The sequence below is a fragment of the Phyllobates terribilis genome, unplaced genomic scaffold, assembly GCF_046119375.1.
Source record: "Phyllobates terribilis strain yellow unplaced genomic scaffold, ASM4611937v1 Scaffold_11__3_contigs__length_659146591, whole genome shotgun sequence".
Classification (NCBI taxonomy): domain Eukaryota; kingdom Metazoa; phylum Chordata; class Amphibia; order Anura; family Dendrobatidae; genus Phyllobates; species Phyllobates terribilis.
Window position 1 is genome coordinate 116,405,732 of NW_027362771.1, and position 27,199 is coordinate 116,432,930.

General features: G+C 43.4%; 1 protein-coding gene across 3 annotated transcripts; it reads right to left on the bottom strand.

Annotated features, from left to right (window-relative positions):
• Positions 1-6,106: 6,106 nt before the first annotated feature.
• Positions 6,107-26,087, bottom strand: UQCC6 (ubiquinol-cytochrome c reductase complex assembly factor 6). 3 transcript variants are annotated; one of them, XM_073651538.1, is made up of 3 exons: positions 25,946-26,087; positions 12,104-12,225; positions 6,107-8,288 (listed from the first exon to the last, which is right to left on the bottom strand). In XM_073651538.1, exons 2-3 carry the CDS (start codon positions 12,209-12,211, stop codon positions 8,199-8,201), a joined length of 198 nt encoding a protein of 65 aa, XP_073507639.1. In that variant the 5' UTR covers positions 12,212-12,225; positions 25,946-26,087; the 3' UTR covers positions 6,107-8,198. The 3 variants fall into 3 exon arrangements, with proteins under 3 accessions (XP_073507639.1, XP_073507640.1, XP_073507637.1); XM_073651539.1 differs by having other exon boundaries at positions 25,892-26,085; XM_073651536.1 differs by lacking the exon at positions 25,946-26,087 and adding an exon at positions 25,776-25,886.
• Between the last annotated feature and the right edge of the window lie 1,112 nt (positions 26,088-27,199).

The following is a 27,199-nucleotide window of genomic DNA, read 5'->3' on the forward strand; positions in this document are numbered from 1 at the left end:
AGTCACTGTCTCTTTGTTATCTGGTGGTACCCCGGAGGAGTCAGGAAACAACTGGAGGTCCTCTGCCGGGTCAGAAGAGTGCAGAGGCTCGGGGAAAACATCTGCTTCAGAGTACACTAGGTCGGACTCACTGGACGAAGCAAGCGAGGTATCAGATCCAGGATATAGGAAAGTCTCTGTCCATTCACCACCAGGTGGCACCCCGAAGGGTTCTGGAGACAACTGGAGGTCCTCCGCCTGGTCAGAGGGGTGTAGAGACTCATGGGTAACCTCTGCTTCAGAGTACACTAGGTCAGACTCACTGGACGAAGCAAGCGAGGTATCAGATCCAGGATATAGGAAAGTCTCTGTCCATTCACCACCAGGTGGCACCCCGAAGGGTTCTAGAGACAACTGGAGGTCCTCCGCCTGGTCGGAGGGGTGTAGAGACTCATGGGTAACCTCTGCTTCAGAGTACACTAGGTTGGACTCACTGGATGAAGCAGCCGAGGTATCAGGTACCGAGTATAGGAAAGTCTCTATCCATTCGCTACCAGGTAGCACCCCGAAGGGTTCAGGAGACAACTGGAGATCCTCCGCCTGATCGGAGGGGTGTAGAGACTCAGGGGTAACCTCTGCTTCGGAGAACACTAGGTCGGACTCACTGGACGAAGCGGGCGAGGTATCAGGTGCAGGGTATACGGAAGTCTCTCTCCAATTGTCCTCAAGTGGTATCCCGGGGGATTCAGGAGGCAACAGGGGGTCCTCCGGTGTGAATTCTGGGTGGGCAGCAGTCTCTTCGGGCAGGAGAACTGGTGCACTACCCACGCACATTACCCGTTGGGGCTTCTCCGGGATACAGGGAGATGAAGCTTCAGTAGGGACTTCAAGGTTGGGGTCAGGAGGTCTCAGGGAGGACAGACCCTGGTGTGACGGCTTGCCTCTACGTCTAGCACGTCTGGACTGCCTCTTGAGGTTGGGAGAAGTATTCCGGAGAGTGTAGTCACCCTGTGAGGATTCTGGGTGGGCAGTAGTCTCATTGGGCTGGAGGACTATTGCGCTACCCACACACATTACCCATCGGGGCTGCTCCGGGATACTGGGAAGTGAAGCTTCAGCAGGAGCCTCCGGGTTAGGATCATCGAAGACCATTAGAAAGGCCACCAGGAAGGCCATTATGTCCAGGACGATAGGATCCTGTGTTTCCCATAGGGGGTTGATCCATTCCAAGGCATCACCCGCTAGGTTAGACATAATGAATCCCACCTTAACCCGATCGGTGGGAAAACAAAGAGGGTAGAACTTGAAGTGTAGCATGCATTGCTCCACAAATGCACGACTCTGTCTTGGATCCCCATAGTAACGTGGCGGATCCGCAGGAACGAGAGCTGATAGATCCATCTGGACGGGTGCGTAATTCGCCTGGAACTCAGCTAGAGAAAAAAAAATAAATTTTATTTATTTTTAATGCACATATTCGCTGGAAAAAGTCTCAGAGAGCGAAGGCCGTGGGGCTCAACGGGAACCATGGCCTGAGCATGCTGTAATGCACACGCCCGAACTGACTGGCGTGTGCGTGTTTATGTAGTGATTCCACTGTGCCATGAACCGGAGAGTGCCTGGAGGGGCGTAACTAAGTATCTGCCCGATCCGACCAAGGTCGCACGACGGCATACGACGCCAGTGCACCAGGGAGGAACCGAGCAGAGGAACCAGGGTCTACTCCAGGTCAGACTCCGGACACGGCTGTTGACCCACACCGGGGAATACAGGAACAGGCAGACTAGAGCGCAGGCTGGGTAGGGTCCAGTACAGACTGGGAGACAAATTCGAAACCGCAGACGCGGCAGACAGAGCTGAGCAAAGCGAAAACCGCAGACGCGGCGGACAGAGCTGAGCAAAGCGAAAACCGCAGACGCGGCGGACAGAGCTGAGCAAAGCGAAAACCGCAGACGCGGCGGACAGAGCAGAGCAAAGCGAAAACCGCAGACGCGGCGGACAGAGCAGAGCAAAGCGAAAACCGCAGACGCGGCGGACAGAGCAGAGCAAAGCGAAAACCGCAGACGCGGCGGACAGAGCAGAGCAAAGCGAAAACCGCAGACGCGGCGGACAGAGCAGAGCAAAGCGAAAACCGCAGACGCGGCGGACAGAGCAGAGCAAAGCGAAAACCGCAGACGCGGCGGACAGAGCAGAGCAAAGACCGCAGACGCGGCGGACAGAGCAGAGCAAAGCGAAAACCGCAGACGCGGCGGACAGAGCAGAGCAAAGCGAAAACCGCAGACGCGGCGGACAGAGCAGAGCAAAGCGAAAACCGCAGACGCGGCGGACAGAGCAGAGCAAAGCGAAAACCGCAGACGCGGCGGACAGAGCAGAGCAAAGCGAAAACCGCAGACGCGGCGGACAGAGCTCTGTTCACACGGAACAGACTAGAAGGGAAAGGCAGAACCAGATACCCACAGGGTACTTGCAGAGAAGTAGCGAGTGGACCACAAACTCACAGACGGAAGTACAGTGACAACGAGCAGGAGTTAGGTACGAGTTCAGACTCTGCAGAAAAAGGAAGGGAACGGACATAGAGGCAAAACAGGTAAAGGATAGGAGAGAGTTCAGACTGGAACTGAGTGTACGGAGGAGACCGACACTGCAGCGGAATACAGGAGCGGATCTAGGTAATCGGCCCCTAGAAGGCGGGAGGAACAGGCTAGGAGCGTGTTCAGACAGGCCTAGAAATACAGCCTCCAGGATAGGCAGACAAGAGAACACAGACAGGACTCAGTTCAGACACGGGAACTGATACCGCAAGGCAGGAGACATAGACAGGACTCAGTTCAGACACGGGAACTGATACCGCAAGGCAGGTAACATAGACAGGACCTGGCATGTCAGAGACAAAAGCCAACTGACAGGGCAAGATGCTCCGGCATCAGTTAATTGGGGCAGCTGGTTTAAATACCAGGTGACAGACAGCAATAGGCTGAGGACGCACAAGGGGTGTGCCTGCAGCAGGTACAAAAAGCAGGAAGTGATCGGGCGCCGCCCTTAAGCAGCAGACACAGAAGCAAACAGACAGCATGGAGGGAAGCCAGAGAAACACCCTGGACTGGAGATCAAGTGCGCGCTCTTGCACAGTGGGAGATGGACCACTATGCAAGGACGCCGCCAGGTATGTTACAGGGGTGTACTCTCGTCCCAGGTGGCAGGGGGTTCCAGTGAGGAAAACATGCTGGAAGGGCTGCAGGTTGGATAGATTGCCAAGGCCTGGCCTGTGGGCCACTTTTTATTACAGAGGGTGCAGGCGTAGTAAGTTATATTGGGAAAGGGACGGGAGGGAGGCTCCCAGAGCCTGTCCATATGTATGTGTTTGAGTGGCTGTGATCTAGCAGTGTCTGTAATATTTCTGAGGAGAGCTAATACTGTCAGGTATAGCCTGGCCAGAGACTACCTGGTCAGATGGAGGGTCCTGTCCGATGTGGAGTTTCACCAGCAGAAGTAACTGCGGCCAGCAGGCAGCTGTGGTCCAGTAGAGGAGATATGATGTCTGGAAGCTGATATGGCACTCAAGGAGAGGGCGGTACCGTGCAAAAAACGCGTGTATAACAGGGCGTTCCCGTGCGGAGTGCGGGAAAGACAAGGGAACCGCCCCCCCTCCCTGACATAGTGGTCCGGAGCATGCGCGGGAACAAACCCCGCGCTGAAGCGTTTTTTCAAAATGGAGGGGGCATGGTTACCGCCTTCTGCCAGCAACGTAAGAAGGTGGTAGTGGCGTGGGAGGTAAGGAGGGCGGGCCGAGTGATGCTGGAGCAGGGAGAGTGTCGGAATAAGCCAAACGTCATGTGAGGGGCGTGTCCGGGAGTAGGCCGAAGTCGGGGCCTGGATTTACTGCCGCTGGGGCCTGAAAGAACAGCCGAGAATGAAGAGCTCTAGGGAGGGGAGGTAGGTCGGTGACACTGCCACTGCGTTGGTGGAGAGGGGAGATACAGTACCTGATGTCTTCTGCATGTCCGGTCCTCTTCTCCACATCTTGGGACTGCATCAGGAACCCCCGGGCTAGAGAGGGGGTCACTGGTGGGCATCCATCCCGGTCCTGGATGGTGTAGAAGATAGGAACACAAGAGAAGGGGGAAGATCACTACTAGTGACCCTGTCTTCCTCCCGGCCCACTTCGAGGAGGGGGCTGGGGATGGGATCAGAGGCAGGACCGATTCGCTCCAGTCCTCCTGAACACCATAAGGTGACAGGGAATGGGTCCTGCCTCGCAGACCGAGAGTGGGCGACACCACATTGCTCTCTCGGTCACACCTGTGCGAGAAAACAGGGTGAGACATTACACCCGGTTACCCTGGGAAGGAAAAATCTGAAAGACAGGGAAAAGATTATTAAAAAAAGAACAACAGGGTACCTGAAAAGGAAAAAAGACGGATCTGGGATCAGATGCAGGTCCGCCTCCTACTGACACTAAGCTTAAACTGATGAGCTTAGTGCCAGTCATTGGGTGTATACTGCTGAGGACCAAATTCTTTTTTCTAGCCTAGTGTCAGCCTCCTAGCGAAGCAGAATACACCTATGTTTACCTGTGTCCCCCCCAATGAAGCGATAAAGAAAATCACAGCATACAGAAATTTCTTCTGTATGTCGAGTGAGACTCTCCTATTTAAGTCTGTGTGTGCAAAGAAAAAAGTCATACAGATAACATGTAATAGACTCTAAAACCTATTTCATGTCCTGTTACTCTCGGTTTAAATTCTTCACCTATGTGTTCACCAATAGCGCTTACAGCAAAGATGTCAAACTCAAACACACAGAGGGCCAAAATAAGAAAAACTTGGGACAAAGTCGCGGACCAGTATACAGACTAAAGGGCCCCACATAGTCCTCCATACAGACTAATGGGCCCCACACAGTCCTCCATACAGACTAATGGGCCCCACACAGTCCTCCATACAGACTAATGGGCCCCACACAGTCCTCCATACAGACTAATGGGCCCCACACAGTCCTCCATACAGACTAATGGGCCCCACACAGTCCTCCATACAGACTAATGGGCCCCACACAGTCCTCCATACAGACTAATGGGCCCCACACAGTCCTCCATACAGACTAATGGGCCCCACACACAGTCCTCCATACAGACTAATGGGCCCCACACACAGTCCTCCATACAGACTAATGGGCCCCACACAGTCCTCCATACAGAATATAATGGGCCCCACATAGTCCACCATACAGAATATAATGGGCCCCACATAGGGGTGGCAGTTCTGGCATCACAGGCCAAATATAATCACCCTGCGGCCCAGAGTTTGATATGTGTGGCTTACAGAGATTTGAGCGGTTTTTCTCCAGGAACACAAATCTCTTTACTCTGTCTAACCAGCTACAACACAGCTGCTCCATTAGGCCACTTTTTTCTTCCATAGTGCTTTACATCTTCCAGTTTAATATCTAGCTGCAACCATTTATGCAGTCTTGCATATTACAGCTACTGTCCTTCCAAACTGGCTCAGGCCTGGAAGCCATACTTTATAATTGCTTCATTTTTTTTTCTCTATTTGAATCGTCTGAGATTGGGGTCACGTTTTGATATGCAGATTGGAGTGGTTTTTCAAAGTGATTGGGAAGTTAACTGTTTAATCGCAGCTTAACAACATTTTTCTCCACGGATGTTACCAAACTGCTCTTGGGTACTACCCGATTGAAAATCTGATTATTGATCAGCATATTACTGTACTTTTTGCCACACTTTTAATGCAACATGTCAGGCGTTGGAAAACTATTTAGTGATGTTTAAATGACCTATCCAAATAAGTCACCATAGTTTAAAGCAACAGAGACCAAGTCCTGAGATTAACTGCTCACACTTTCCACAGCAGTCCCCATTGGATGTGAAGATGGGGCACCGATCTTAAGAGACAGACAGCTGCATGAATGCACCCGGAAGTGTACTTATCACATGTGTGAGGCTACCATTTTTATTCAAGAAAACAATTGGCAGAAGCACACTGACCCAGTGTTCTGGCAAATGTTTGGTCTGAATTTTCAGGTTGAGACCACTCCCTTTTGCATGGCCACCCTTACAATAAAAATGTGAGATCTTATGTTTTTAACAAAAACAGTGCTGCCTGCATTATTTACAATGCGGTTCTTAATAGGTACAATGAAATGAAGTCATAGTTACCTAGTTATATCCTCAGCTGATTTTTCTTTTAAAGTGAGAAATGTGAATAAAAAAAATCCATAAACCATGCGAATGCCCACAGTAAGATTCTCCCTCACAATGTAGCTAGTAAATTGTGCATTGCATACGGCCGTACTGCATGTGTGAATTTCCCCAGACATCTACAGTGAATCTAGACAATTTGGCACATCTGTTACAAATCCCCAGGGGAAAACTGTACTTTCTCACTGCTGCTAAAATGCAAATTTCAAATACAACCATTCACCTGAGCTACTGCTAAAAAAGAAACTTGCATCATCCCCAGTAAAATCTTGTAACATGGATAGGTAAACTACTAGAATGACACATTGTGCTGGTTTCATTAAAAGTAAAAAAACAAAACAAAACCATGCAATACAAAAAAAAAACAACCATTGGCCTCATCTACAAAAACGAAGAGTAAAGCTAGCCTTGCAGTGATGTAGATGAAAATTAAAAGGCTTGTTAGAGTCTAACATTGACGGCCTATCCATCAATGCATTTCTCCCGGTGTCGCCTGGAACTGTTCAGGTACGGAGCTGCACAGCACAGGTCCATCTACTGTGTAATGGCCAGGGCCAGGTACCGCACATCCGCCAACTATTCAAAGCAATAGGGGGTGGATGTGCAGTACTGCAGCAACTATTTCTTCAACTGAGTAGATCCAGCCACCGCTACTACCGGGAACAGCAGATCGGCGGGGGAGCCAGGTATCGCACCCCCACCGATCAGATATTGATGACCTATCCAAAGCATAGGCCATCAATATTAAAGTCTCGGACAACCTCTAAATGAAAACCATACTTAGCACAGCACACAAAATTTTTACAGGTGTGAATTAGTTACACAAACCAGGGCTGTCGAGTCGGAGTCTGAATAAAATGGACCGACTCCGAAAATATATAATAAATTGGGTGCAGTAGTTCAATGCAGTATGTGCTGTAAATGTTTTCATAACAATTTGGGAAAGTTATGAAAGGTCCTATAAATGTCTATTCCTTATCTAAGGATCTCGGCTTTTAGTTGAGATGAATCAGTGCTGCACTTTATGTACACGCTCAGTAGTGAGGCAGGGCTGTGGAGTCGGAGTCGTGGAGTTGGAGTCAGAAGTCAAGAAAATTGAGGAGTCGGTGATTTGGCTTACCGACTCCACAGCCCTAAATTACAAAACACCAAGTGCTTCCCTGTGGCACCATAAAGTAACGCATCTAAGGGCTTATTTTATTTTTAACTCCCTCCTTCTCTGTTTACAATTCATTTGCGTTGTTCACATTCAGTGCATATTTCTGACTATACACCGAAGCAAAATCCAAGGAAGGAAACCAGTAACACCTCTGCAGTAGATATCTGTATACTGTGGGCCTGATTCTGCTGGCATAAAAATCTTTGAAAAGTTGCATCATTTTTGCACAACTTGAGGCTGCGCTAAAATTTTGCAACTTTTGGCACTTGCATGCAATTTTTGCCCAGCAGCATCAAAATGGGCGGACCTAGAGTAGGACAGAGGCGGCAGTATTCGGTACCCTCCAAATCTTACACCAGCAAGGACTAGAGTAGAATTTGTGATGGAGGCGCACACAGAGCTATACACCACTTGTACTACGCTCTTGATTCCTGAAAAGGCATATGACCATCTCCTCATCAAGACCGGCGTGAACAACGTAGATCTCGATGAATCGGGCCCTGTGTGTATATTTTCCACGACAATCCCAACTCCATATTAGGGCCTGCAACTTAAGAAAGAATGAACATCTATGTAAAACGCTGTCATGGAGTCTGCAGGTACTTAGGTATAAAGCCACCTTGTCAGCACATCTACTATATACTCATTGTGTGCATGGGCAGGCTTATTTTATAAGGATTCCTCAGTCTATGTAGTGAAATGATTCATATAGCAGTTTATGTACTTTCAGGTCCTTGTAATGTTTCAGGTTAATGTCCGTTATATACAGTGAAAGTGGTATTACTAGACGTATATACAATAAACAATTATTTATAAAATGACAAGAATCATATGTGAAGGCTAGCTTGTCTGGTTATTTTCTTTCTTTGTCTGTAATCCAAGCAGTTCTGTCCTCAGCTCTCCAGGTTTTGGGGGAACCTCAGGCACGCTCTGCAACACATAATAAAATTCTCATTAATATGCAATACTAACTTTTTGTTATGATGGTAAACTAGAAGACAGAACCATAAAAGGGCCTTAAAATCTTTAGTATTAAATTAATGTACAGATGCATAAATACACTCTGTCGCCAATATACATACACGGTGTGCCAGAACACTGCTATATTAATGAACACATGAACTCCACTATTGCTACATAAGTTAAAAACATAATTTATTTAGCTAACATCTTTTATCAAAAAGCGTACAGCCATCCAACCATGACCAGGTGACCTTATTTTGGATTGTGTGCCCTTTTTTTTTTTGCAGTATCCATTGGGGAGGGTGAGGGGGGGTGGCCGCCTCCAGGGCCAAGTACCCATTGGTCCCAGAAAGATTTTAATCATGAGCTATGCCTGGTTTCTTTTCACTTCCCCAGTTCAGATGAGGCCTCGATGGGCACATGGAAACGTAGGACATTAGTGATAAAAATCATCTATATGCGGTCACCTTGTCGTGATGGGCTGGCTCTACGCTTTTTGATCAAAAATGTTAATTAAGTACCTTAAGAATTTTTTTACGTATGTAGCAAGAGTGGAGTTCATGAATTCATTAATCGCAGTGTGCTAACACATCATGTATGTAAATGATGGAAAACTAGAAAATGTCAGCAAATAACAAGAACGCCTGGCTTCTAGATTTGTGTAAAAATCCCATCAATAAAAGTGAAATTTTACTGAACAACTAGCATTTCTCACGACTCATTCTCATTCAAGATTCTAAATGTCATCACAATATTTGTACACAGCAGTAATAGGGCACCCATAGAAGCCTTTACTGTTCCTCCAATTTTATATTTCAGCATAAGATAGTGTTTATTCTGAGAGTTTTTTACAAAATGTAACAGGTAAAAACTTTAGTATGTCCCACACATGATCCAATCGAGAATAGTATGACGGCACATGGAGTCCTGCTCAGTACTAGGGAGCCAGAGTATCTGTGCATCTTCACCACGAAGACATATGCTCTAAATTAGAGGTCTCAACCCCTCCGGCTGCTTCATGCGGCCCGCAGGCACACAGACCCCGTAGCGATTGCGTCTCGCTCCAGCAGCTGCGGACATCAGCGCTGTAGAGCAGTGTATTGCCGCGCAGAGACCGGCTCTCTGCACAGCAATACGAATGCCAGCCACCGGCCTATCAGAGGCCAGCAGCTGACATCTGCGTCCCAGCGCAGTGGCGTATGACGTCACTGCCATGCGCAGATGTCAGCTGCTGGCCTCTGATAGGCCGGTTGCTGGCATTCGTATTGCTGTGCAGAGAGCCGGTCTCTGTGCGGCAATACACTGCTCTACAGCGCTGATGTCGGCGGCTGCTGGACGGGGCCGCGATCATTACGGGGTCTATGCTGCCTGCAGGCCACAGGTGCAGAAAGGATGCTGAGGAAACGAAGGACAGGTGAGAAGATTCTTTTTTTTTTTCTCTGTCATGTCTACACTGTGTTCCAAATTATTATGCAAATAATATTTTCTCAGATTTTCCCAAATTACCTATATGAATTGCAGTCATTGTAATTTTCCAGTCAAATAACTATTAGAATACAATTGAAAGGTTTTTGTACAAACTGCCTATGATAACAGTATATTTTTAAAAAAATAAACTCAAACTGCACTCAAAATGCATGTTCCAAATTATTATGCACAGCTGAGTTTTCAACCTTTTCATTTTAATAAAGAACAAAAAAATGGTCATTTTTGAAATTATAAGCATTAGCAGGTTATTACAAACTGAAATCAAACAGTTTTCAAATCAAAACTTTATTCTAGGTGATGTTACATTTGCACATAGGACCCCTTGTTCGAAAGGAGCTTCTGAACTCTCTTGTCCATTGAATTTGTCAGGTTTTGGATGGTTTCTGCTTCACTTGTTTTGCATAAGGACAGAATACCCTCCCAGAGCTGTTGCTTAGATGTGAACTGCCTCCCGCCATCATAGACACTCCTTTTGATGATGCTCCAGAGGTTCTCAATGGGGTTGAGGTCAGGGGAGCATGGGTGCCACACCATAAGTTTGTCCCCTTTTATGCCCATAGCAGCCAGAGATGCAGATGTGTTATGTGCAGCATGAGACGGGGCATTATCATGCATGAAATGATCTCGATGGTCCAGATGGATGGAGTGGAGGATGGGTGGTTGATGGACACCCCATGCAAACACGGCTACGGAGCTAACAAGCAGGAGGTGGAGTAATGTTTTGGGTTGGAATCATGGGGAGAGAGATTGTCGGCCCTTTTAGGATCCCTGAAGGGGTAAAGATGAACTCCATAATGTATGTTGAGTTTCTCAAACAGCACTTCCTTCCATGGTTCAAGAAGAAGAACGCAGCAAGATCATTTTTATGCATGATAATGCACCGTCTCATGCTGCACATAACACATCTGCATCTCTGGCTGCTGTGGGCATAAAAGGGGACAAACTTATGGTGTGGCACCCATGCTCCCCTGACCTCAACCCCATTGAGAACCTCTGGAGCATCATCAAAAGGAGTGTCTATGATGGCGGGAGGCAGATCACATTTAAGCAACAGCTCTGGGAGGGTATTCTCTCCTCATGCAAAACAATTGAAGCAGAAACCATCCAAAACCTGACAAATTCAATGGACGAGAGAGTTCAGAAGCTCCTTTTGAACAAGCGGTCCTATGTGCAAATGTAACATCACCTAGAATAAAGTTTTGAGTTGAAAACTGTTTGATTTCAGTTTGTAATAACCTGCTAATGCTTATAATTTCAAAAATGATCATTTTTTTGTTCTTTATTAAAATGAAAAGGTTGAAAACTCTGCTGTGCATAATAATTTGGAACATGCATTTTGAGTGCAGTTTGAGTTTTTTATTTTTATTTTTTTAAATATACTGTTATCATAGGCAGTTTGTACAAAAACCTTTCAATTGTACTCTAATAGTTATTTGACTGGAAAATTACAATGACTGCAATTCATATATGTAATTTGGGAAAATCTGAGAAAATATTATTTGCATAATAATTTGAAACACAGTGTATGTGAAATGCAGTATGGGGAAGGGGGACCCGACACTGCGCGCAGCACGGGGAAGGGGGACCCGACACTGCGCACGGTATAGGGGGGGGGGGGGGGGAGGGAGGGACATGTCTGCAATATGGGGGACCTGGATGGGAGACCATGTCTGCAATATGGGGGACCTGGATGGGAGACCATGTCTGCAATATGGGGGACATGTCTGCAAGATGAGGACCAGTTCAAAAGGTGTATAGAAAATAAAATGGTATCACTAAAAATGTCACTTTGCAAATAATGCAGCCCTCCCAAATTAAATGTTTTTCTGTGTGCGGCTCATATACCAAGCGGAGTTTGAGACCCCTGCTCTAAATGTCTATAGTGAGAAACTGAGTAATCTGATGATGACATGCAGCAGAGAGTGGAACTATCAATACAGGAGCTGTCCGCAAACAACAACTGCTTCCTATTATCATTTTATAGTAGAGGTTCTGTTCACATTAGTGCTGTTCTCTGTTTCATAAGGTTTGCTGTTGCTTTTTGAGATCATGCATAGTGTAATGCTGCACTATTCATAAACCCTTTACGTGTTTGCATTACTGCAGGATGTCAAACAACAAGATATACGAGCTGAGAGTTCTACATATACACAGGTCTGGTCAATTCTAACAGCTTCATGCTAAAATGAATGCACTTACATCTATTTAAGATCTACTTAGGAAATCTGATGCAACTGCTTTGAAATCAACTGCAATGACCTGTACTATATTACTGAGCGAAGCTGCATTCTTACAAGATCTGGCCTGTAGTATCTGTGCACAACTTCTGCCCCTGCGAACATAGACACAATGGTAGCACTCAGCATCTTCAAGTATTGGGGCCAGGATACTCCCGCAGGCATAGTGATAGAGCTTCCTTAAAAAGAAGCACAAAGCATATTAGTGGATCTTACAGATTGTGAGTCATGAGAATTCAATATAATCTAATGGTGCAAAATTCGGAACAACCAAGAATTGAATGATTAAAAATATTTTTTATAGATTAATAGGGAAGAGTTGAAAAAAAGGGGCCCATTTCATCTAATGTCACACAAACCCAGCACCTCCATTAGGCCACATTCACACGTTGAGTATTTTACACAGGGCAGTAGAGTCGGTAAGCCAAACCTCAGACTCCTCAATTTTCCTGACTTCTGACTCCACAGCCCTGCCTCACTACTGAGCGTGTACATAAAGTGCAGCACAGATTCATCTCAACTAAAAGCCTAAATCCTTAGATCAGGAACTGATCATAACTTTCCCAAATTCTTATGAAAACATTTACAGCCCATACAGCATTGTACTACTGTACCCAATTTATTTATTTTTTTTAGAGCAAAAAACATCCACAATAATATAACGTATAGCACTTTAAAAATGAACAATTATTTAGCATAGGTTATATCCAGTACCTGGTAACCTCTAAGAAACACTAAAAGAAATCAAGATTAAAAATGTGGTACTCAGTAAGGGTCATTTTTTTCAGACCAAGCTGAGGGAAAAAATTATGGAACCACTCAATTCTGAGGAAAAAAATATGGAATCATGACAAACAAACACACAAAAGAACATCAATCTGGCTCCAACTTTCTCTGATTGCTGTTGCCAGATCAGCTTTGCAGGTTGGAGCCTTGTCATGGACCATTTTCTTCAACTTCCACCAAAGATTTTCAATTGGATTGCGATCCGGACTATTTGCAGGCCATGACATTGACCTTATGTGTCTTCTTTCAAGGAATGTTTTCACAGTTTTTGCTCTATGGCTTGATGCATTATCATCTTGAAAAATGATGTCATCATCCCCAAACATCCTTTCAATTGATGGGATAACTGTCCAAAATACCAATGTAAACTTGGGCATTTATTGAAGATGTAATGACAGCCATCTCCCCAGTGCCTTTACCTGACATGCAGCCCCATATCATCAATGACTGTGGAAATTTGCATGTTCTCTTCATGCAGTCATCTTTATAAATCTCATTGGAACGGCACCAAACAAAAGTTCCAGCATCATCACCTTGCCCAATGCAGATTCGCGATTCATCACTGAATATGATTTTCATCCAGTCATCCACAGTCCACGATTGCTTTTCCTTAGCCCATTGTAACCTTGTTTTTTTCTGTTTAGGTGTTAATGATGGATTATGTTTAGCTTTTCTGTATGTAAATCCCATTTCCTTTAGGCGGTTTGTTAGTTTGGGCACAGACATTGACTCCAGTTTTCTCCCATTTATTCCTCATTTGTTTTGTTGCGCATTTCCTGTGGAATATGGAGACATATTGCTTTAAGTTTCCGGTCTTGACACTTTTATGTCTTCCTTGGTCTACCAGTATGTTCGCCTTTAACAACCTTCCCATGTTGTTTGTATTTGGTCCAGATTTTAGACACAGCTGACTGTGAACAACCAGCATCTTTTGCAACATAGTGTGATTCACCTTCTTTTAAGAGTTTGATAATCCTTTCCTTTGTTTCAATTGACATCTCTCGTGTTGGAGCCATGATTCATGTTAGTGCACTTGGTACAACAGCTCTCCAAGGTGTGATCACTCCTTTTTAGATGCAGGCTAACGAGCAGATCTAATTTGATGCAGGTGTTAGTTTTGGAAAATTTACAGGGTGATTCCATAATTTTTTCCTCAGAATTGAGAGATTCCATAATTTTTTCCCACTGCTTAGTTTGAAAAAAATTACCCTTACTGAGTACCACATTTTTAATCTGGATTTCTTTTAGTGTTTCTTAAAGCCATAAAGTTGCCATTTGAAATTACTTTAGTTTTGTGCCATGTCTGTGATCTGCTTTTTTTCAACAACATTAAACAACTGAATGAACATCCTCCGAGCCCGGTGATTCCATAATATTTGCCAGGGGTTGTATAGTCAGCCTATATCAGTTTCCACAACAGACTCTAGTACTAAGGATGTCTAATGCATTAAGTCCATGATAGGACTATGTTTTCCACACTTGCAAACGCCATTTAGTTGAGCTCAGCTACTTAAGAGGAGCTCTGCATGTGCAGTGGTGGAAATAAGCATTATAATTAAGATAAATTTATTTCCATTTTGCAGTGAGAAATAAGTATTTGATCCCTCTGGCAAACAACACTTTAGGCTGAGTTCACACGATGCGTTTTTAATGCGTTTCCGCGGCGTTTTTGCAGTTGCGGAAACGCATTAAAAACGCATGGTAGAAGGGCAGCAATGTTCCCCAATTGAAATCCGCATGTGCTGTGCCCATGATGCGGATTTTTCCGCAGCGTAAACGCTGCGCTCAAAAATCCGCAGCATGTCAATTAATTTTGCGTAAACGCGGCGTTTTCGCCGCCATTGACTTGCATTAGAACGCGCCAATTCCGCAAGACTGCATTTGTACTTGCGCTATTGGCGCGTTCTAATGTGCGGATGGTACCCGAGTGTGGAGGAGAGGAGACTCTCCTCCACACCCAGGTACCATGAAAAAATCTGTAAAAAAAGAATAAAATAAAAAATAAATGTATACTTACCTTCTGTCGGCCCGCGCAGCGCTCCTGCTTGATTCCCGGCACTTTGCAGTGAGTTGAAGGACCAGCGCTGACGTCAGAGTCATGTGACGGGTCACGTGACGCTGACGTCGGCAGGTCTTTCAATTCAAAGTTGCCGGCGAGGGAGAACTGAGTGTAAAGCAGGACATCGGGGGCCATCAGAGGGTAAAGTATACATTTATTTTTTATTTTTACCATTCTCTCGGGTCACACTATATAAATCCATGCTGGTTGCATGGATTTATATAGTGTGACCTAGTTGTCAAGCACTTTCCAGGTGATGCTAAAATCGCCTGGAAAGCGCTTGTCAATCCGCATGCGGAAACGCATGTGGAAACGCATGTGAATCCGCAGGAAAAACGCATGCACAATCTGCATGCGTTTTTTCTGCCAGGGAGATGCAGAAATTATGCAGAAATTTTCTGCTTCATTTCTGCATCGTGTGCACATACCCTAATACTTGGTGAGAAATAAGTATTTGATCCCCTACAAACCATTATGAGTTCTGGCTCCTACAGACCAGTTAGACGCTCCTAATCAACTCGTTACCTGCATTAAAGACAGCTGTCTTACATAGTCACCTGTATAAAAGACTCCACAGTCCACAGACTCAATTAATCAGTCAGACTCTAACCTCTACAACATGGGCAAGACCAAAGAGCTTTCTAAGGATGTCAGGGACAAGATCAAAGAGCTTCACAAAGCTGGAATGGGCTACAAAACCATAAGTAAGACGCTGGGTGAGAAGGAGACATCTGTTGGTGCAATAGTAAGAAAATGGAAGAAATACAAAATGGCTGTCAATCGACATCGATCTGGGGCACCATGCAAAATCTCACCTTGTGGGGTATCCTTGATCGTGAGGAAGGTGAGAGATCAGCCTAAAACTACACGGGGGGAACTTGTTAATGATCTCAAGGCAGCTGGGACCACAGTCACCAAGAAAACCATTGGTAACACATTACGCCTTAATTGTTTAAAATCCTGCAGTGCCCGCAAGGACCCCCTGCTTAAGAAGGCACATGTGCAGGCCCATCTGGAGGTTGCCAATGAACACCTGGATGATTCTGTGAGTTATTGGGAGAAGGTGCTGTGGTCAGATGAGACAAAAATTTAGCTCTTTGACATTAACTCAACTCGCCGTGTTTGGAGGAAGAAGGATGAGCACAACCCTAAGAACATCGTCCCAATCGTGAAGCATGGTGGGGCAAACATTATAATTTGGGGGTGCTTTTCTGCAAAGGGGACATGACGACTGCACCGTACTGAAGGGAAGATGGATGGGGTCATGTATCGTGAGATTTTGGCCAACAATCTCCTTCCCTCAGTAAGAGCATTGAAGATGGGTCGTGGCTGGGTCTTCAGCAAGACAATGACCCAAAACATACAGCCAAGGCAACAAAGAAGTGGCTCAAGAAAAACAACAGTAAGGTCATGGAGTGGCCTAGCGATTCTCCAGACCTTAATCCCATAGAAAACTTATGGAGGGAGTTGAATCTCTGAGTGGCCAAGCGACAGCCTCAGAATCTTAATGATTTAGAGATGATCTGCAAAGAGGAGTGGACCAAAATTCCTCCTGACATGTGCGCAAACCTCATCATCAACTACAAAAAACGTCTGACTGCTTGTGCTTGCCAACCAGGGTTTTGCCACCAAGTATTAAGTGTTATTTGCCAGAGGGATCAAATACTTATTTCTCACTGCAAAATGCAAATAAATTTATCTAATTTATACAATGTGATTTTCTTGATTTTTTGGGGGATATTCTATCACTCAATGTTAAAATTAACCTACCCTTAAAGTTATAGACTGTTCATGTCTTTGTCAGTGGTCAAACTTACAAAAACAGCAAGGGATCCAATACTTATTTCCCCACAGTATATATAAACCCCTATGCCTAGCAATTAGAGCGTTTTTTTCCTTAAAGTTTTTGATCAGACATTGTGCAGTATTTATTCCAAGCACTTTAGAAATAATTGCTACCTCATTTCCAATCAATGGAATTTTGTCAATTATATTGCACTAATGGATAATTCAGGTATATAAAGCATTTGGCTTAGCATATCCTTATTTGCACTATAGCACTTTGTTGATAAATAATCATTTCACTTTTTTGGAAATGTTCCTGATAATTTTTATATATTATAATTTGATCGTAATGCCATCATAATTGTGCGCATTTTTTAGTGGTACATATGAACTATTGTATATATTTATCACCAATTTTCCCTAGGTTGTAATTTATTTACATACCTGTGACTATTTACCAAATCATGGGTAGTTTAACCCCTTAGTGACCAATAGACGTCTTTTTACTGACCTGCGATACAAGAGATTAATGTTCCCTGACAGGTGATTATCCTGTACATTATAGCTGACAACTTTCTGCATCAGATCAGTGTTGTCACCGACCATGCACGTTTAACCCCTTAGATTCTGCTGCCAATAGTGACTACAGAATCTAAATAGTTAAGAGTGTGGGGGCTTCCTCTTTAACCCCATCGGTACCCTAAGATCTTAATTGTGTGGTCCTGATGTTTGCCATGGCAGCTCATGGCCAAAAACCAGCCTTGGAGTCTGCCGGCTATAGCGGCCTGTTCAGAAGTTCTCAAAATTTAGAAGGTAAAAAAACTTTATTCTTCTCATGCCACTTTCCATTACTTCCTGAAAAGAACCAGAAGGGTTAATGAATAATCCAAAAACAAATTTTAAATACGTTGAGGGGTGCAGTTTTTAAAATTGTAAGACTTTTGGGTGATTTACCAACATATAGGACCCCCAAAGTCACTTCAAAACTGAACTGGTCCATATAAAAATACATTTTGTAAATTTCCTTGAAAAAATGACTGCTACATTTTTAAACCTTCTAACATGCTAACAAAATAAAACAGCGCTTTAAAAAAGGTGCTGAAGTAACGTAGACATAAGGGAAATGTTACTTATTAAGGTTTTTGTGTGGTGTGACTATTGGGATTAAAGGGATAGTCATTCAAAGTTTGAAAATTGCAATTTTTAAAACATTTGTCAAATTGCTGATATTTTTATAAATAAGTACAAAACATATCAACCTAAATTTACCATTATTATAAAGTATCATGTGTCACAAAAAAAAAAAAAAAAAAACGTAAAATCAATGGGATATGTTGAAACGTTCCAGAGTTATTACTACATAAAGGGACACTGGTCAGATTTCAAAAAATTGGTCCATCACTAAGGGGTCATATATGGGTGAACTCCAGTGCTAGCTTACTTTCTTCTTTAATATGTGTTTCTTAATAATTTGTCAATAAAATGTATATTTTATAATTTATTCATGTGTCACTTCTCGTACTTAGTAGGTTATATCCAGTACCTGGTAAGTTAGGCTAAATAATTACCCAATTTTTATATAGCTTAGGCGTCTGAGTCGGTTCATTTCATACTGACTCCATCAAAATAGACACTGACTCCAAAGCCCTCATTTTACATCAGTATTTGTAAGCGAGAACCAGGCGTGGGTGATAAATACAGAAGTGGTGACGTGTTTCTATTATCCTTTTCCTCCGATTGTTCCTCTCCTGGTTTTGGCTTACAAATACTGAACATGTGAATATGGCCTTATTGTCTGGATCTGATATCGTTCCCCTCTAATGGCTATATTGGGCTTTGTTCACACTACATAGTCATGGCATAAAGGAGAGGCATACGAGTGAGTGTATACGGATCATGTGACCCAATCATGGACATATGAAGAAAATATGACCATTGAAGCAAAAAACTATTGGAAAACGAAAGAAACACGCTTCAAAAACTGGTCAATTATGTCATGAAAAATATTTATTTAATTTTAACAAGCATGGGTGATGTATCACAAGACACAAGAAATAATTAAAAACAATGCAGTAGAGAGGCACCAAAGGCGGAGGTGCAAATAGTAACCACAAAAACCCTTCTCTATATATGCTGCTGAAAAACAGAGAATGGACTTAATGAGAAATATGCCAGTGCCTAAATGGAAACAGGTATAATATTCAAAGAGTGCCAAGTGGCAAATACTGTCCAGTCAGGCATAATAGTCAGATCAATAGAGATTATATATGAAGTATACCATATATTATGCTTCAATCAATAAACACTGCTACATCAATTTATGCAAAAATGTATTGGCTGAATGTACCCGAATCTCACAGTATAATAGAACTGCTACATCAATTTGTGCAAAAATGTATTGGCTAAAAATATCCAAATCATACAATATGATAGAATATAAATATTATCTAGATAGAAAAAATACCAAGTGGCAAATGTCTACAGATCATACATTCAGGTAGGTAAACCAAAGGCATACCATCAGATATATCTAGTGCACAAGCATAACAAATAAAGCATTGGTACAAAAAATCCTCAGCCAGTGTATTCACCGCATCTAAATAAAGCAGCAAGAAATTCCTATATTAAGGGGAGTATAACAATCACTCACATCCACTATGGGTATGTATTACCTCCTCAATGGCGCATACCCGACGCGCGTTTCGGCTCAGCTGCCCTCGTCAGGGGGTGGTCACAATAGAAATAGCAGGGGTTTAAAAGGGACCATCTAACCAATAATGTGCGATGGTGTGGGATCACTACACCAATGTGTGTGAGATGAGCTTGTAGTGACGCATGCAAGTCGACGGCCACCCGCCGTGTCCACGGCAACCCCATCATGTGACCGATGACGCTCTGATTACATGGGAGTCACATGACCGGGCGCCGCCGGACACATATAGACAAGGCTGACGGAGACACAACAGGACGCCTCGAGAACATGCGTGCAACTCATTGCACAGACATGAAGGTATCACAGAAGCATTATCACAAGTGAAACTATAAGCATTCAATAATCAATCAAGTGACTTATTATAGTCAATAGTGTAGAATCCCAACGTGATAGTTATAAATATAGCAACAATAATTATATATGGAATAGTAAAGTGATAATGCAAATTAATTATATATATATATATATATATATATATATATATATTAGTGTACAGACCAAAAGTTTGGACACACCTCATTTAAAGATTATTCTATATTTTCATGACTATGAAAATTGTACATTCACACTGAAGGCATCAAAACTATGAATTAACACATGTGGAATTATATACTTAACAAAAAAGTGTGAAACAACTGAAAATATGTCTTATATTCTAGGTTCTTCAAAGTAGCCACCTTTTGCTTTGATGACTGCTTTGCACACTCTTGGCATTCTCTTGATGAGCTTCAAGAGGTAGTCACCGGAAATGGTTTTCACTTCACGGGTGTGCCCTGTCAGGTTTAATAAGTGGGAATTCTTGCCTTATAAATGGGGTTGGGACCATCAGTTGTGTTGTGCAGAAGTCTGGTGGATACACAGCTGAAAGTCCTACTGAATAGACTGTTAGAATTGGTATTATGGCAAGAAAAAAGCAGCTAAGTAAAGAAAAACGAGTGGCCATCATTACTTTAAGAAATGAAGGTCAGTCAGTCTGAAAAATTGGGCAAACTTTGAAAGTGTCCCCAAGTGCAGTTGCAAAAACCATCAAGCGCGAAAAAGAAACTGGCTCACATGAGGACCCCCCCAGGAAAGGAAGACCAAGAGTCACCTCTGCTTCTGAGGATAAGTTTATCCGAGTCACCAGCCTCAGAAATCTCAGGTTAACAGCAGCTCAGATTAGAGACCAGGTCAATGCCACACACAGTTCTAGCAGCAGACACATCTCTACAACAACTGTTAAGAGAAGACTTTGTGCAGCAGGCCTTCATGGTAAAATAGCTGCTAGGAAACCACTGCTAAGGACAGGCAACAAGCAGAAGAGACTTGTTTGGGCTAAAGAATACAAGGAATGGACATTAGACCAGTGGAAATCTGTGCTTTGGTCTGATGAGTCCAAATTTGAGATCTTTGGTTCCAACCAGAAAATGTGAACGGATGGACTCTACATGCCTGGTTCCCACCGTGAAGCATGGAGGAGGAGGTGTGATGGTGTGGGGGTGCTTTGCTGGTGACACTGTTGGGGATTTATTCAAAATTGAAGGCATACTGAACCAGCATGGCTACCACAGCATCTTGCAGCGGCATGCTATTCCATCCGGTTTGCGTTTAGTTGGACCATCATTTATTTTTCAACAGGACAATGACCCCAAACACACCTCCAGGCTGTGTAAGGGCTATTTGACCAAGAAGGAGAGTGATGGGGTGCTACGCCAGATGACCTGGCCTCCAGTCACCAGACCTGAACCCAATCGAGATGGTTTGGGGTGAGCTGGACCGCAGAGTGAAGGCAAAAGGGCCAACAAGTGCTAAGCATCTCTGGGAACTCCTTCAAAATTGTTGGAAGACCATTTCCGGTGACTACCTCTTGAAGCTCATCATCAAGAGAATTCCAAGAGTGTGCAAAGCAGTCATCAAAGCAAAAGGTGGCTACTTTGAAGAACCTAGAATATAAGACATATTTTCAGTTGTTTCGCACTGTTTTGTTAAGTATATAATTCCACATGTGTTAATTCATAGTTTTGATGCCTTCAGTGTGAATGTACAATTTTCAAAGTCATGAAAATACAGAAAAATCTTTGAATGAGAAGCAGTGTCCAAACTTTTGGTCTGTACTGTATAATATATATATATATATATACACACACACACACACACACAGTTAGGTCCATAAACAAAGACAAAGACAACATTTTTCTAATTTTGGTTCTAGACATTACCACAATGAATTTTAAACAAAACAATTCAGATGCAGTTGAAGTTCAGACTTTCAGCTTTCATTTGAGGGTATCCACATTAAAATTGGATGAAGGGTTTAGGAGTTTCAGCTCCTTAACATGTGCCACCCTGTTTTTAAAGGGACCAAAAGTAATTGGACAATTGACTCCAAGGCTATTTCATGGACAGGTGTGGGCAATCCCTTCATTATGTCATTTTCAATTAAGCAGATAAAAGGCCTGGAGTTGATTTGAGGTGTGGTGCTTGCATTTGGAAGGTTTTGCTGTGAAGTAAACATGCGGTCAAAGGAGCTCTCCATGCAGGTGAAACAAGCCATCCTTAAGCTGCAAAAAAACAGAAGAAAAAACATCCGAGAAATTGCTACAATATTCGGAGTGGCAAAATCTACAGTTTGGTACATCCTAAGAAAGAAAGCACTCGTGAACTCATCAATGCAGAAAGACCTGGGCGCCCACGGAAAACAACAGTGGTGGATGATCGCAGAATAATCTCCATGGTGAAGAGAAACCGCTTCATAACAGCCAACCAAGTGAACAACACTCTCCAGGAGGTAGGCGTATCAATATCCAGATCTACCATAAAGAGAAGACTGCATGAAAGTAAATACAGAGGGTTCACTGCACGGTGCAAGCCACTCATAAGCATCAAGAATAAAAAGGCTAGACTGGACTTTGCTAAAAAAAAATATAAAAAAGCCAGCACAGTTCTGGAAGAACATTCTTTGGACAGATGAAACCAAGATCAACCTCTACCAGAATGATGGAAAGAGAAAAGTATGGCGAAGGCGTGGTACAGCTCATGATCCAAAGCATACCACATCATCTGTAAAACACGGTGGAGGCAGTGTGATGGCTTGGGCATGCATGGCTGCCAGTGGCACTGGGTCACTAGTGTTTATTGATGATGTGACACAGGACAGAAGCAGCCGAATGAATTCTGATGTTTTCAGAGCCATACTGTGTGCTCAGATCCAGCCAAAAGCATAAAGCCAAAGCAACCCAGGAGTTTATTAAAGCAAAGAAGTGGAATATTCTTGAATGGCCAAGTCAGTCACCTGATCTCAACCCAATTGAGCATGCATTTCACTTGTTAAAGACTAAACTTCAGACAGAAAGGCCAACAAACAAACAGCAACTGAAAACCACTGCAGTGAAGGTCTGGCAGAGCATCAAAAAGGAGGAGGCAGAGCATCAAAAAGGAGGAAACACAGCGTTTGGTGATGTCCATGAGTTCAAGACTTCAGGCAGTCATTGCCAACAAAGGGTTTTCAACCAAGTACTAGAAATGAACATTTTATTTACAATTATTTAATCTGTCCAATTACTTTTGGTCCCTTTAAAAACAGGGTGGCACATGTTAAGGAGCTGAAACTCCTAAACCCTTCATCCAATTTTAATGTGGATACCCTCAAATTAAAGCTGAAAGTCTGAACTTCAACTGCATCTGAATTGTTTTGTTTAAAATTCATTGTGGTAATGTCTAGAGCGAAAATTAGAAAAATGTTGTCTCTGTCCAAATATATATGGACCTAACTGTATATATACGAGATACATCAAAATAAACATAACACTGAATATTAATAAAAAAAAACTATATATATATATGCACAAAGATATATATATGCCATACAGTGTAAAATAAAATAATTAATGACATAAATAGCACAAATAGATATAAAAATGCAAAAATATATAAACAAAAAAAGTGTAACCACATATTAAAGTGACAGTGCATAAATAATACATTTCATCACATTATGATAGACAGATCCCATACATGTCCGACTTGAGAGGAACATCTCATATAGTATAATTGACATGATACATTTTATTTGTTCACACTACGTCTGAGTCATACGTTTACCGTTACACAGGGAAATGCTCCTGGTGTAAGCGTAAGATGCATCCATATGGCTCCATTTACCTAAAGGCTAGAGTTTCCTTTTGGCCTCCTTCGGGTTCAGATACATCAATATACACCCGCCCCTTCTTTTTTTTTTTTTAAGTGGTGTAGAATTGGGCAACATATGCCATTGTATACATGTACAGTGGCATAAATCATTGGCACACATCAGTCAACATTCTTTAACATTAAAAAGATTCCTGCTGTCAGAGCTGTCTTTTGTGGCTGAGATCCCCGGCCTGGAATCCTGGGCGGCTCTTCTGCTTCATAGACCCCACATCATGACGTCACATTAGGGTATGTGCACACATTAAAGAAGTTGTCCACCACTTGGACAACTCCTTGTCATCCCCCACACTTGGCCCCCGATAAAATAAAAAAAAGCTTATACTCACCTCCCTGCTGGCACTGTTCCCGTGGTGTTGGTACTCGCTCACCATGGGACTCCCGTGTTGTTGTGACACGTGACCCCGACGCCCAGTAAGCGCTGGTGTCACTGTCTCCGCCTTCAGACAAATCAAACATGAAGAGGAAGTCTGGGCTGCGGCTGATCTCTCACTTCCTCTTCATGTTCAATTCGACAGGAGGAGAGGACAGTGACGCCAGCGTTGATTGGGTGCCAGGGTCACGGGTCACAACAACATGGGAGCCCCGGGAAGAGCGGGTGCTGGAACGGGAGGAGAGTATAGGCTTTTTTATTTTAAACCAGAGCCAAACATCAAGAAGTGGTTGTCCAAGTCATCAACAACCCCTTTAAGTATTTGGTGCAAACATTTCAGAACCATTTCTGCATCTCTTGGCAGGAAAAATGCAGGCGCAAAAACGCACATTTTTTTGGTGCAGATTTTTCCCCACTCATTAGTATGGGTGAAATCTGCTTCGAAAACACTGAATAACATGCTGCAGATTTATATCTGCCCCAAATCTACAAGTCACAGGCAACGTGTGCATGACACTTCAGGGTTCTCAATCACTTTCTTGGCATCAGGAAACCTTTTAGGTTTTGTGACAAATCTGCACTGAAAAAAAAAAGCAGCAAAAATGTAACGTGTGCACACAGCCTTAGGCCTAGTAACTAGGCATCACAAGACGTCCTAACATCAATGAACCCAACAAGTGCAAGAGGATGACGGCAGAAGTGAAGACTGCCCTAGTCTACAGCGGACCGAACTGAACACCAGACAAGGACAGTGCAAATCTTTTTGCTCAACTCTACTCCTGACGTATACAATGTACAGGAAAACAGGAAAAAAAATTCCCGGTAGGATGACATGATAAAAAAAATTTGGCAATACCAACACTTTTTTGTATTTTAAATTTTACAGCTTTCATTTTGCAGTAAATAACCTGGAAATAAGATTGTCAACACGATTACGGCAATACAAAGACAGCATAGATTGATTTTCTTCTAGTTAAGTGATGGAAAAAAATGGCAGAAAAAAAAAAAACACTTTCTTGTTTTCTTTGTGTCACTATTTTCGGAGACACATAACTTTTATACTTTACCATTGCTAGAGCGGTTTCAGCGCTTGCTTTTTGTGTTGTGAGTCAACAATTTTTATCGATTCCAAGTTGGGGTACATATACAATCGCTTTTTATGGCATTTTCTTAGGGCGATGACCAAAAAAAAACGCAATACTGCCGTTTTGATTTTTTTTTTTTCCTCTTGATTTTATATTTTGATTGAGCCGACTTTTGTTCACTTGGTGAAACCAAATATCTTTTTTTTTAAGTTTAATTATACTTGAACCTGCGATTGTTTGATCCCTTATACTGCAAAACAACAGTTTTACAGCATATAGTGAAAATCTCAGTCTCCTATACAGCTCAGCCACAGAAGTAACCAGATAGTAGCCATGGTGGGCTTCAGCAAGTCCCTGGCTGCCAATGTAGCCAATTGGTATCTCATGATTGCGTTCTCGGGGGCCAAAGGACCCCAGTATGTGCACACCAGCAACAGATCGGCTGCATCCAAAGAACAACTCTGACTGCTAGACAGATGCCCACTCTAACCTGGCCAACATCTACATCATGTGTGCAGGCTCAGGTCCTGAGCCCCCTTCACAACTATACGGACCACTGTCCAGGATGTTTACTCACATCCGAATGCATGAAAGGGTTAAACCGTGCACTGGTCATACATGCAGCCTCCATTTGGGGTTTATGGGACTGATAAAGACAAGTGCAGCACTGGAGTAATAGGGGGATGTGGTCACTATGGGTAATGGAAACACAGTGGCACTCTTTACATGTGGGCAGTCCTTACCTAGGGTGGCACACTGCAAACTTGTATGTATGGGCAGAATATTTATACCTATCACCGGATAATGCAGGCAGCACATTGCCTTCCACAGGCCGTATCTCCACACCGCCCTCACGTACCAGCAGGGGGCGCAGTAATGTCTCACACCCTGCCATGGGTCTACATGTCCTCACCTTCTCCGTAATCCGGCTCGTATACACCGTGAGGACGAGCCGTCTTATCTGCCCACTAGCACGGAAGGAATTGGTCACTAGAGGTCCACGTCCGTCTGTCTCCGCACATAAAGAACGCCTTTCACAGCAGCAGCCACCTCCCCGGAGTATACAGGCTATACAATACTATAGCAGGACTTCAACAATATGGCTGCCACATACAGACGCTAGCTTTCTGTGCTGCTCAGTCTCACTATTTTTCGTGTAACTAGGGTTGGAAAAGCATACAGAACTTTTCTTGTAAAATACTCTTTTGGTGTTATGGGTTTTGTTTTGCAATACTATGAAGTGAGCTTAGCGTGAAGCTCTATATGAACGTATACATAACATCAGATTTTCTCGGTTCAGTTGAGCTTAAAATCTTCACAAAAATGCCAGGACTAAGGAATAGTACAATTTGGATGGTTTTCCATTTTATATGTGTATGGGAGCAATGTGGCTGTCTTTATGGAGGAACTATGGTTGTTTTTACGGGGGTACTGTTAATGTAATTAAGTAGAAACAGACTTTATGGGAGCACTATAGCTGTTACTATGGGGCTATGTGGCTGTAGCTATGAGGGCACTACCATGGCTGTAATGGGAGCACTATGGATACCAATATTAGGGTGCTGTTCCTGTGCTTTGTGGCTGTAGTTATGAGGGCACTACCATAGCTATAATGGGACTACTATGACTACCATTATTAGGGTGCTGCTCCTGTGCTTTGTGGCTGTAGTTATGAGGGCACTACCATAGCTATAATGGGACTACTATGACTACCATTATTAGGGTGCTGTTCCTGTGCTTTGTGGCTGTAGTTATGAGGGCACTACCATAGCTATAATGGGACTACTATGACTACCATTATTAGGGTGCTGTTCCTGTGCTTTGTGGCTGTAGTTATGAGGGCACTACCATAGATATAATGGGACTACTATGACTACCATTATTAGGGTGCTGTTCCTGTGCTTTGTGGCTGTAGTTATGAGGGCACTACCATAGCTATAATGGGACTACTATGACTACCATTATTAGGGTGCTGTTCCTGTGCTTTGTGGCTGTAGTTATGAGGGCACTACCATAGCTATAATGGGACTACTATGGCTACAATTATTAGGGTGCTGCTCCTGTGCTTTGTGGCTGTAGTTATGAGGGCACTACCATAGCTATAATGGGACTACTATGACTACCATTATTAGGGTGCTGCTCCTGTGCTTTGTGGCTGTAGTTATGA

What these genes read in the sequence shown, in the direction of transcription:
- UQCC6 (XM_073651536.1), bottom strand. Translation starts at nt 25,851, where the DNA reads ATGTGCTGCCTGCATTATCCGGTGATAGGTATAAATATTCTGCCCATA. An exon ending in TTTGCAGTGTGCCACCCTAG is followed by an intron (nt 12,226 to 25,775) that starts GTAAGGACTGCC and finishes CTTCTTTTTAAG; the next exon opens with GAAGCTCTATCACTATGCCT. An exon ending in GATACTACAGGCCAGATCTT is followed by an intron (nt 8,289 to 12,103) that starts GTAAGAATGCAG and finishes TATGTGTTGCAG; the next exon opens with AGCGTGCCTGAGGTTCCCCC.